General features: G+C 35.1%; 1 protein-coding gene across 1 annotated transcript in view; it reads left to right on the forward strand.

Annotated features, from left to right (window-relative positions):
* MGAT4A (mannosyl (alpha-1,3-)-glycoprotein beta-1,4-N-acetylglucosaminyltransferase, isozyme A) overlaps positions 1–13,127 on the forward strand; it is a 126,127-nt gene that overhangs the window by 39,325 nt on the left and 73,675 nt on the right. The window contains exons 2-3 of the mRNA XM_008066048.2: positions 7,331–7,498; positions 9,933–10,073. Coding sequence (XP_008064239.1) covers positions 7,331–7,498; positions 9,933–10,073 — 309 coding nt within the window. The remainder of the gene's footprint in view (positions 1–7,330; positions 7,499–9,932; positions 10,074–13,127) is intronic.

Consider the following 13,127-nt stretch of genomic DNA (forward strand, 5'->3'; position numbering starts at 1 on the left):
TCTTTATGATGAACTTACTAAAATAAAAAAAGATTGCCCCTTCCCTAAGAGAAATCAAGGACAATGGTTGCATCTATTTAGATTAAGAAAATATTTCTGGCTGGGCTCGGTGGCTCACCTTATAATCCCAGCACTTTGGGAGACTGAGGCCAGTGAATTGCTTGAGCCCACAGGTTCAAGACCAGCCCGGGCAACTTGGTGAGACCTCGTCTCTACAATAAATAAAAAATTAGCTAGGCGTGGTAGCGCTCACCTGTAGTTCTGGCTACTTGGAAGGCTGAGGTGGAAGGATCGCCGGAGCCCAGCAAATCGACACTGGGGTGGCGGTGAGCATGCCACTGCACTCCAGCCTGGGCGACAGAGTGAGACTCCAACTCAAAAAAAATTTTTGTTTCTAAAAAAGCATGTGTTACAGGTATATGAAGCATCATTTGTCTTAAAGTATTGTGTTTTAAAGGTCAGTAGGTGGATTTTAACTTATTAAACTTCTACCTGGAAGTTTGTTTTGAATGACACTGTTAATCATTATATTACCTGTGAGACAACTTAGAGAAATAGTGTTTGTGTTACAGAAAATTTTCAACCATAGCATATCTGGTATTCACTAGTTAGGATACTGTTTTGTAATTATACTGCAAACATCATGTAGGATTATATTCTTTGTTTTCTTTTAAATAAAGTATGTGATCCTGTATATCTGTGAGCTCAATTTTCCCTTTTATGCTTAGAAGGATGTAGGTCTTTTCAGAATCCATGCTTCTGTGATGGATCCTGACTAGAGTACTCTAAAAAGGGAGACTGTTCTTGATAATGCCATGTAACTCTTTTAAAAGAGACCTTTGAAATAGGTGTCCATGGGATACTTCAAAACCCCTCTCTGTCCCAAGTCTAATCTTAAGGATTATGGCTCGAAGCATTTGAATGAGTCCCTCCTGATCGTGGATCCCTTAACATGTGGGCCAGAGGAAAGGAGAGAAAAGGAGTTGGTAGACCAGAACTACATACATTTCCAGGCTGCTTGAGTTTAGACCTACCATGAGGACAACATCGGCTACCTCTTGGCTTCTTAATGGATGGACCTTGGATCACTTTGGAGATTGTTAGAAATTCTCAGGCCCTACCTCAGACCTATGGAATCAGAATCTCTGGAAGTAGAGTTCAGAATTCTGTGTTTTACAAGTCCTTCCAGGTGGTTCTTATGTATGATCATGTTTAAGAAACAGTGAAATACCTGGTCTTGTTTGTAATCTTTAGCCATCCATTCTAATTAGAATTGTCTGTTCACCATAAAAAAAGAACAAAATCATGAATTTCGCAGCAACCTGGATGGAACTAGAGTCTATAATACTGAGTGACCTCTCACAGAAACAAAGATCTGAGTATCACATGTTCTCACTCATATAGTGGATCTTGATCACCCAACGTATTACCATAAGAAAATGACTCATAGTGGTGGGACACTATGGGGGGGAAGAGAGATGGGATTAATGGCAGTGAACATCTGTCTGGGGACGTGGAGACACCTTTTATCAACAAGGGTACCCGAACGAAGCATATTTGTATACCTAACCCTTAACTGTACCCCACAATATCATAATAAAAAATATCAATTATTTAAAAAAAAATTGTTCAAATTCTGTTTCTGTCAACCTACTTCACTTGGACTTTTGCTTACTGTGTTGTTTGACTTTTCTAGGCTTTAGCTCTCCTAAGCCACCCCCTGAATCCAGTCCTTTTATTTCTTACTTTATGCTTAAGAGGTTTGTAAGTGGGAAATTGCCTGCAATTTCATTTAGGTCTTCTTTCTATTTTAAAATGGTTGTATAAGAGTGATAAATGTGAAATTCTTTTTTTTTTTTTTCAAGTGAGATGAAATGTTTTTCAATGGTAATGACTTCTTGAAAAGTAAAGCTTGTTAAATTTTGGAACCTGATTCTGAAGGAATTCTTCATTCACATTAAAAAAAATTATCTGAGTTCAATATACTACTGAAGAATAGAGGATGAACCAGATGACTTACCAACATTCTTTTCAGTGCATAATATTATTGTTTAATAAATATTAAAATTTTTTAAATTAAAAAATTGAAGTGCGTCTAATGTTTAGTAATTTTGATTTAAACATAAAAAGCAAGTTTTCAATGTTACTGCATAGAATTTAGTAGTATCTCACATTCTTGCTAATCAGAAGTTAATATTGCTAGAAAAATAAAGTTTTCTTGTCTGTTTTTATGTATTAGATGCTAGTTATTAGTACTTTTTTGTTTCTGTTAATTATTAATCTGTACTATTGATGAACTTCTAATTAAATTGTTGAGTCCAAAGCTGTTATTTAAATTATCGGATGCTAGGCTCGGTGGCTCAGCCTGTAATCCCACACCTTTGGGAGGCTGAGGTGAGTGGATTGCCTGAGCCTGCGGGTTCGAGACCTGACTGGGCAGTGAGACCTCATCTCTACAATAAATCAAAAAAAAAAATCAGCCGGGTGTGGTAGCGCATGCCTGTAATTCCGGCTACTCGGAAGGCTAAGGTGGAAGGATCGCTGGAGCCCAGCAGGCGAGGCTGCAGTGGCCGGAAACGGCCACTGTACTCCAGTCTGGGTGACCGAGTGAGACTCTAACTCAAAAAAAAAAAAAAAAAAAAAATTTTCGGACGTATGAAATGCTATATTTGCCAAAAGGATCAAATATCAATAATTTCATATGGTTCAGTCTAATAAGTCTTTGAAAGCCCAAAGATACCCTTTCCACTGGAAAACTGATCTTAATATTTGAATTGAAGGAATTAAAGCGGTTCCTTTGTAAATTTTGTATGTTTCAGAATCTTAATTCACAAAACATGATTTGTACAAAGCATGATTTGTACTTTTATTGTCTTCCATACTTTTTTATAGTTAAAAAGTTAGATTTTTGTCTACAATAAAGATAAAACAATAAACAAAACCAGACACTTATCACTAAGATGGCAGTATAAGACTTCCCTCACAGTTTCCTGCCATATCTCCCCACAGAAACGGATTGAAATGATTCAAAGAAAAGCAAAAAGTAATTTTGCCAGTAATGTTGAAAATAGGGAATTGTTAGACATATTCATTAATTTTTTTGTCTATTTTGTCAGATTTTGAACTAAACTGCTGAGAGCTGATAGACCATTTTCCTTCTCAAGAGATTGGTGCATTATGGTAATATAAATGGGGAAAATTCTAGGGTAATTTCTAGAGAGTTCTAGAAAGCTGACTTGGCTTTCTGGATGGAATATGAATTTGCCCTAATGTTGTAGAGAACTCTTTTTTTTTGGTAGAGAACACTTTTAATATGAGAAAGTGGAGTCAGAAACAGAGAATGGATGTGAGAGGGATGGGAAAAGGCCCATCTGGAACTTTTTCAAAATTGTGGCCTTTGGACTACAAACAGCAACAGCATCTGGGCATCTTGTGACCTTATCCAGTAGTTCATGGAACCATTGGATCTTTTCTAAATTAACTTTCCAAAAGCATGGCCAGTTCACCTCAAAGCAGGGAAGAATTTTGGAATTAGAGATGGGGCATTTCTCTACTGGGACTGGTTATTCTTCCTACATTTTGAAGCTGGCAGTTGGAGAAGTGGTTTCAAAAAATACCAAGAAAATGCATGTAGGAACAGAGGCTGTCCTCAGATTCATGTCCCTCCTTATCTCTCAAGACTGAGCCTATATCTGCCATCTAATTCTCCTGCTCATTAAAAAAAAAAATTATTAAGGCCAGGTGTAGTGGCTCACTCCTGTAATCCCAGCTCTTTGGAAGGCCGAGGCGGGCAGAGTTCAGGAGTTTGAGACTGGCCTGGGCAGCAAAGCAAAACACTGTCTCTAAAAAAAAAAAAAAAAAAAAAAAAAATTAGCTGGGCATAGTGTTGTGCCCTTGTAATTCCAGCTGACTTGAAATGCTGAGGTGGAGGGATTGCCTGAGTCCAGGAGGTCTAGCCTGGCACATCCGAGTATGAGCCTAACTCAAAAACAAAAAATTATTTTTAATAAAAAACAGATAAAGAAGAGAAGAGTTGTAAGGACAATACAAATGACTTTTCTACACATTTCACCTACTGTGAACATTTTCTCTCTATCATCTTTCCACCTATAGATGTTTATTTCTTTTTAGAGCCATTTAAGAGTAAATTGCCGATGTTATGCCTCTTTACTCCTAAGAAATTTAGTGTTTTTCCCTAAAAACAAGAACATTCTCTTATATTGCCATAGTACAATTGTCAAGTTCAGAAAATTTAACATTGGCACAGTATGATGTATTCTGTAGTCTCTGTTCTGTTATTTTTCCAGTTATGTACTTGATAACATTTTTTTTTCTGGTCAAGGATCCAGTTTAGCATTGTGCTTTGCATTGTTGTGCCTTCTCCTTTAGTTTCTTTTACTCTAGGGCATTTCCTCAGCTTTTGTCTTTGATGAATGAATTTTTTTTTTTTTTTTTGAGTTGGAGTCTCACTCCCTTGCCCAGGCTAAAGAGTAGTGGCACACTCATGGCCACCCTAGTGTCCACCTGCTGGGCTCTGGGGATCCTTCTGCCTCAGCCTTCCAAGTAGCCAGAACTACAGGTGCGTGCCACCACGCGCAGCTTAACTTTTTTGATTTATTGTATAGATGAGGTCTCACCAGGTTGCTCGGGCTGGTCTCAAACCTGTGAACTCAGGCAATTCACTTGTCTCGGCCTCCCAAAGTGCTGGGATTACAGGCTGAGCCACCAAGCCTGGCAACTTTGAAATTTTTAAAAAATACAAACCATTTGTTTTATACATACCCCCTCAATTTAGATGTGTCTGAGATTAGACTCAGATTATGAATTTTTGGCAGGAATACACACAATGGTGAGTGTCCTGAGCATCACTTCAGGAGGCACATGATCTCTGCCTCATTATTGTGGGACATGAACTTTGATCACTAGATAAAGTTGATGCCGGCCAGGTTTCTCCACTGTGAAGTCAGCATTTTCCCCTTTGAAAATTAATGAGTACTGTGTGAAGAGGTACTTTGAGATGATATGATATCCTGTTTCTCATTAGACTTTCACTTATTTTAGCATCCATTTTTTATTTACCTGAATCAGTTATTGCTATGATGGTTTGCAAAATGATGATTTTCCAATGTTTATCCTTCCTTTTACGTTTATTAGTAAGCATTCTGCTATATGAAACACTTTTACCTTGTCTGTTAATTTTTATTTCTTTATTGTTGACATAGACTCATGGATTCTTATTTTGTTCAATAGATTATAATCCATTCCCATCAATATTTGTTTGGGTACTTAAATTGTCCCCTATTTGGCCAGTGAGAGCTTCTTAGGTACCATCTTGTGCCCTTTTTAAAGTCCTGCCATTTTTTTCTTGTAATAGCACTTTCTTGATGACACAAGAATGTTCTAGGTTCATCTTAAAGTTATTTCTCCAAGGAGTCTGAATTCCTTTTTGGTGGTACATGGTGTTTAGAGACCAATGACTAGACACTGATTAAGTCTTAGGGAGAGGATTCTAATGTTCTCCACTGAAAGAAGGAAGAACTCAAAGGACTTTTCACTCATGCTATTTTTGAACACAGTATGCTTGGACTGATTTGCCCTTGTCCCTACTATATGGACCTGGCAGTCTGTGCTTTTTAAATTTCTGTAACCTTATAGTATGTCTTGATCTCAGAGCAAGTTCCTCCATATTATTTTCTAGATTTTTCTTGGCCCTTTAAAAACATTATTCTTCTAGATGAATTTTAGGGTCACATATCAAGCTCAAAGAAATTTTACTGTCATTTTGAAAGGTATTGAGTTGAGTTTATTATTTAGCTCAGTCTTCCCACTTAGAAATAAGAGCCGATTTCATTTATTCTTTTTTTGTAGGCCAGTAAAAGGCTTGTAGTTTTAAAAAAATATATAAATCTTGTGTGTCTCATCTTATAATTATCATAGTAAATTTATTTATATTTTTGTATTCAGGGATAGTATCTTTTAAACATTTCTTATTATGAATTTACATAATTCAAAAAAGTGTCTAAATCATGAATGTATACTACTGAGTTTCACTAAACCACTGCCCAGGTCAATAAATGAAACCTCGCTGGCATCCTGAAGTTTCCTCTATGCTCTTTCCCAGTCATAACCTCCTTCTTTTCTCCCTCCTAAAGCCAGAATATTAAGAGAAATATAGCGATGTACAAGGCTTTATTATTCAACTCAGAGAAGCAAGGCACTTAAGCAAGAGAGTTTTTTTTTTTTTCCCCCTCCATGTAATTCTTAAGAGGTATTTACTGTGTGGACCTTTATAAAAGGGAAAAGAAGAGTATAACTGAGTGTCTTTAAGACCGGTTTTACGAAATATACAGATTCATTTTTCATAAGTTTGTTTCTTACTGAGTGTCCTTGAATAAAGCAGAAATTATGTTTAATTTTAAAAATCCTTTCCAAGGTTTGTTTAGGTGTCAAAATAGTAGCTTTAAGTTATCTTGCTTAATATAAAAGTTGAAAAACATTGTTTTGGTTTCTCTTAATAAAATGAGATTATGGAAATTGTTCATACCACTCCTACAACTTCAACTTTTATTCAGCACCACTAATCAAGTAAATAAATGGTTTATCTTCTACCATCTCTTAGGTATTGGTGTCCTGTTCTGTTCTTGGGCTTCTTCTCACTGTGTACTTCATCTCACATTTATCGTCTCAATGCCTACATTTATCCTCATTAAATTCACTTTCATTTTTCATCTAGGTTTTCTTGACCTGTGATGCTCCAAAATTATTAAAATGACTCACTTTTGACTAAGGTTGTTGTATATCTAGCTCACTGGGTTTTTAGGGATTAGGAATTAGACCAAAGTCAGGCCTAGGGAAATTTTTGCAGAGTGGAGAGTACAGAGGAAACATTTAACTTGTGGAAATTAGTGGTTAGGCTATAAAATGTTATATTCTTTATATCATTATGTATATTATCATCAGTTTCTGCTTTATTTCTCTAGTTGGTTGATACAAATGTTCTTTATAGTTGTTTGTACTTTTTGACAAATGATGTTAGGATTATGCTTTGAAGTGTTAATTCTAAAAGCATCTATCTTTCTCCATCTTTAAATTGAAAAGCTAAGTAGAGAGTGCTCACGTTCTTACAAATAATAAAAGCATTAAATTAGTGGTTGCTTTTGTTATATAACAAATCAGGGCTCTTTTAAATTTTCAGTTCTGTATCAGTAAGTAAATATTGTCTTCTGAAAAATTTGACTTTAACATTTCTAAACTTACAGTTCTGTTTGGATTATGTTGTTTGGTTTTATTTTAATGATATATACTATAATTTCTTTGACTTTTCTTCTAGAAAAACTGATTGCTTATCAGCGAGAATTTCTTGCTTTGAAAGAACGTCTTCGAATCGCTGAACATAGAATCTCACAGCGCTCTTCTGAATTAAATACCATTGTACAACAGTTCAGGCGTGTGGGAGAAGAAACAAATGGAAGTAAGAATTCATTGAATAAGTTTTCAGGTACAAACAAAATTTTTTGTATTATAAAAAGATTGTGGCTGGGTGTGGTGACTCAAGTCTGTAATCCCGGCACTTTGGGAGGCCTAGGTAGGGGGATTGCCTGAGCTCTTGGGTTCGAGAACAGCCTGGACAACTTGGCAAGACCTCATCTCTACAATAAATCAAAAAATTAGCTGAGTGTGGTAGCATGCCCCTGTAGTTCCAGCTACTTGGAAGGCTGAGGCAGAAGCATCATCTGAGCCCAGCAGGTTGACGCTGGGGTGTATGGGTGTGCTACTGCACTCCAGCCTGGGCAACAGAGTGAAACTCCAACTCAAAAAAAAATTGTATTTTCAAAGAGTCATATGGAATATTTTATTTGAAAGTTGTAGAATGTAATGTATCGGCTAGTGTCTGTTACCCTTTTCAGAGAGAAAAATCAGAACTTTCTGTTCTGGTAAATTATAAAACAATTTTTATTAATTGCTAAATTTGACTTTAAGAGAGTAATATTAAGTTAAATTTCAGTTGTATAAATTTCATTGACAATAGTGAAGAACATGTATCTTTTGAAAACATAATCAAAATGAGATTAAAATGTAGCGTTGTGTGCATGCATTTTTGTGTTGTGACTGATATGTGGACTTCACAGGGACTCTGGACAAATCTTTGAGCTACTTGAAGCAACTAGTCCTCTTAAATCTGACTTACAATACATAAAATACATGGTTTTATAATGGATACTTTTAGCCATGTCTGACCTGTTCCTTCTCTGAGAACTTCTGGTCAGAGTAAGTTGAATGCCAATTATCTTCTGTCTGTTTCTGTGCTCTTCTTATTCTGATAATCAAATTGATATATGTATCTAATCAGTTGTATCCAAATTTGCATAATTTTTCTAGATTAGCATACTTTTTCATTTGGCTTCACCTATTCTCAAAACACATGAATTTCTCTCATCTTGAGAGCCACAATCTTATCTTATACGCAAAGCTTCATGCTCCTTGCTTTGCCTCTAGCTGATAAAATTTGTATTATGTCACAGTGACATTTAAAATTATGGAATGATGTTGATAAAAAATAAATCATCCATAAGCCTGATGCCAAGCGATCACTGCTAACATTTTTTGTTTATTCTAGTCTTTTTTTCCATGCATATTTTTCTTCAAAATTGTTATTGTATATTATAGCCTGATTTTCACTCTTGAAATTATATTATGAGCATTTAAAAACTGTCATTAAATATTCTTCAGAATACTATTTGTTTAATGACTATAGCATGCCAGCTAATCATATGCCATAATATATTAAACATTTTCCTATAATTAATCAAATGGGTTTTTTCCTAGGTTCCTCCACCTGATGTCTAGTTTATAATTCTGTGATGAACATCTTTGTATATAAATTGTTCACATTTCTGGTAGACCTTAAGTTATTTTTCATTGGATTATGATTTTCTCAGAAACAGGTATATATTTTGATCACTCTTGATTTTAAAACACACGGTGCATTTGCTGGAACAAAATGAATACTCACTAATTGTTGAATGAATAAAAGCTAAATTCTTAAAAGGGAAATTACTGAATAATAGGATGGGAATGTTTTGGGGTTTTTGATACTGCTTTGAATAGCTGAAACATTTATCATGTTATCACTACCATTTACTATTGTTATTTAATTTGCTAGTATGATAGGTGGAAATTGATATATTATAATTTGTCATTATTTCTTTACTCCTAAGATTAAATTTTAATTTCATGTATGATAGTTATTTGCATTTCTTTTGTGAAGTTTTGGTTCTTGTCACATTTTTAATGAAGTTGAGGCTACAGGTTCTTACTAACTTTCTTGTTTCAAAGGTTAAATTCTAGTTTAATAAAATTTTAAAACAATGTTGTTTATATACCAAGTTTTTATTTTCTATCATATTAAGTGATTCATTGGTTACTCTAATAAAAATAGAAATTATTTGAAAGTTGTGATCTGTATTGAACATTCTCAACTTGTGTGGTTTCAATTACTTGAATTTTCCAGGAAAAAAGTATCTTTCATGTGAAATTTTGATAAAATGTAGATACATAAAGAAAGTATTACTGGTGGTCAGTGTACTTATTATTACATTTTCATGAGTGGATAGTATATTTAGAGTCTGTGCACCAGGCTTGAGTTCTGATACATTTTAAAGGGGAGTGATTAGCATTCCACCTTCCCATGGTACTTTTGGCTGAACTTTGTGGCTTCATTCAACCTGTTTTATCAACATCATGACCTGTAAGACTCTGGTTGCAAAAATATCCTTTTCATTTTAAATGGAGATCTTATTCACTAAAGTATGAAACTAGGAAGAAAATTCTTTAGTTCTAGTTCTTTAAATTTTTACTGCTATTTTTATAAAATCAGCAACCTTTCATAAGGTAAAGAGTTCCTGTGGATTAATTATACTTCTGTGTTTCAGATAATACCATAAAGCTATTAAAGGAGTTAACAAGCAAAAAATCTCTTCAAGTGCCAAGTATTTATTATCATTTGCCTCATTTATTGCAAAATGAAGAAAGCCTTCAACCTGCTGTACAGATTGGCAATGGAAGAACAGGAGGTATATGTTTATTTTGTTTCTTAGTGTGACTGAACTGTTGGTCTTAATTGTACCTTTGAGTGTTACATTGACCATCAGAAATCTGGCAGGTCGAAGAATAAAGATTATTTCTTTATTTGTGCACAGTAACTTGGGACTTGTTCTAAACTTCACGTTTTAAGGAATTAGACATTTTCTCCATAGACCAAAGTAATGTTGTTGAAAAGGTTCATGAGAAATCTAGTTCAGACCTCATCCCCAGGTGACAACCGTTCAAACTGCAATTTTTCTGTTTTTAAAGATTTGGGAAGTGGAGAGATGACTTTTTTTCTTTGTATCTTATTTCAACATTAGTAGCTCTTAATGGTCATATCACCAAAGTTTTTTTTTTAGATGAGAAAATATAGTTTACTTAAAAACTAAATTAGAAAGAGAGAGAAGAAAGAGGAGATTCACCTCCTCAAGGTGTAGGGGAGGGGGCCAAATCCAGGGACACAGCAACGGCCATAGCTCAAAGAGTACATGGCCACACCACAGTTTAGCAAGGCAGTGGCTGCAATGACCTGGCAATGGCCACAATGACTTGGCAATAGACCATAAAAGTTTTTCTTATGTCTGCCCTACTTTTTCTTAAGTAGATAGTCATTTTTATTTAACTTTTCAATGTAATAGTAGAAATACTTCAGCTTGCTTCTTTTTTCTAATGTATCCAACATATAATTTATATCATTTTTCACTGTCCTTATGAGATCCACTAGAGCTTCTTGAAGTTTCCTTGTAGGACCTAATTACCACTCTTTTATACTTCTTTTTTCCTCTGCTTTAACTTTGTTAATCTTTTCTTTGTAGATTTTTAAATGCCAAGACCAAATATTATTTTGTTTTTTTTGCAAGTCTTTAGCAAGTGACTAGATGATTCCTTCATAAATATTGACATTTATTTTTGTGTTAATATTTTTGAAAAGCTGATTTTGTCTGCTTTTGACTCAATTAGATTCTTAAGTATTTTACTGTCTTTTTTGGAGTCACATTTTCTCATTATTTGATCTTTAAATATAAGCTTTTGTATTCCTCTTGTTTTAGTTCTGCCATCTTTCTATTTTATTCATCATTTGAAATAATCTTCCTTCCTAAGGAGATAGTCTTAAGAAATCATGTTCAGCTGAATTCATTCTTCCCTTTCTTTGTTGATTCAAAAAACTATTTGTTGAGGCCAGGCATTCTGCAGGTGCTAGATGTACAGAGTCTAGCAAGATGTATGGGGTACTCTAAATGAGTTTGTTTTTAGTACACTGATTGTTAATTATTTTTGAAGCTGATATTGTTTCTTTCCCTTTAATGTTCACTAATTGGGTAGAAAGCCTTAGGGAATCCATGGGTTTGTTTGTTTCGACTATATCTTTATTAATAAGAATATCAAATGAAAATAAATCAGAAGCATTTTTGAAGTTATTTAAAACTTTCAGGGTCCCTAATAGGTTCTCATTTTATAAATGTGACATTTTGTCTCTTTCTTTTGAAGATACTTATTCCATCCTATTTGTTTACATGACTTTATCCATCATAAATATAATAAAATCTTGGTCAGTCAGTTTTCAGTAGTTAACATCCTTATACAACTGACACTATTTTTGAAAGGTAGAAAAAACAGCTTGGGGGGGAAACCCATATTTACATTTTAAAATTTCCTTTCTAGCCGGGCTTGGTGGCTCAGCCTGTAATCCCGCGCCTTTGGGAGGCTGAGATGAGTGGATTGCCTGAGCCCGTGGGTTCGAGACCTGCCTGGGCAGCGAGACCTCATCTCTACAATAAATAAAAAAAAAAAATCAGCTGGGCATGGTAGCGCATGCCTGTAATTCCTGCTACTGGGAAGGTTGAGGCGGAAGGATTGCCGGAGCCCAGCAGGTCGAGGCTGCAGTGGCCGGGAGCGGCCACTGCACTCCAGTCTGGGCAACAGAGTGAGACTCTGACTCAAAAAAAAAAAAAAAATTTCCTTTCTAAATCCTTAGGCAATAGTTCTTAATATTTTTAGTGTTATAGAACCCTTTGAGTATCCTATGAAAGCTATCAAACCTCTACCTAGAAAAATGCTCATAAGAAAAAGTAATTGTGCATGTAATTTCTGGGATTTTGTGGAACCCAGAACCTATCTAGGACTTCATACCAAGAGCTAATGTTTTTTGAATAAAATAAAAACTGCTTCTTTCTAAAAATTCTGTTCTTCAGTGGTCAAGCTGATTGATTAGGGAACAGCATGCAGAGCAGCTTTACCTTCCTAAGGCTAAAGAAGGGCAGTGCTCCTGCTGAGCCCCAGGAGAGGGGCTGGAATTCTTACATTCAGAACAGAAAACCTCTAGCCTGCCTATCCAGCACCACTGTCATATCTTCTCACAAAATTTACAAAGGCAGGCTATAGTAAACAGACACAGTAGCTACAAATGGGTGAAAGGGAATCTTCTACAACTAGGAATTGCCACATAGTTAAGAAAATCAACATCACAAATGACTTAATACTCAGGAAAATTTAGTTTGTAGAGTAAACAGAATATGATTTAAAAATAAAGCATCATCAGCAAATTTTTAGAGATGAGAAAGGACAACTCACCCATAAAATAATAACTATTATAAAAGGATCAGTTAGAAATCTTTATTTTTATTTCAGTGATTATGTTTAAAATTTCCATATAGGTGGGCTGATTAAGAGTAGATAGAGCTAAAGATCAAATTAGTGATCAGAAAGATGGAGTTGTGTATTTCTTCTAGAATGTAGCATACATGAATAAAGAGTGGAAGTAGACAAAAGTTTTAGTATACATCTGGTAGGATCTTCAGAAGGAAAGAATAAAGAGAAGAGAGGGAACAATCAAATAATTAATAGAAGAAAATTTCTTTGAATTGAAGAAACATGCAGGTCTTCAGATTAAGGGCCCATTCACAGTAGAGCAAAATGGCTTAGAAAAGACTCTCATCAGGTTGTCAACCAAATGACACTTGTTGGTACAAGTGGTAGAGGACAGCAGGTATTTCTTGAAGCAGTTTGCTGAAGTAAAAGTTTATGAGTACCTGGTGTGTGTC

The sequence above is a fragment of the Carlito syrichta genome, unplaced genomic scaffold (genome assembly GCF_000164805.1).
Source record: "Carlito syrichta isolate Samal-C Ts95f unplaced genomic scaffold, Tarsius_syrichta-2.0.1 Scaffold308837, whole genome shotgun sequence".
NCBI classification, from domain to species: domain Eukaryota; kingdom Metazoa; phylum Chordata; class Mammalia; order Primates; family Tarsiidae; genus Carlito; species Carlito syrichta.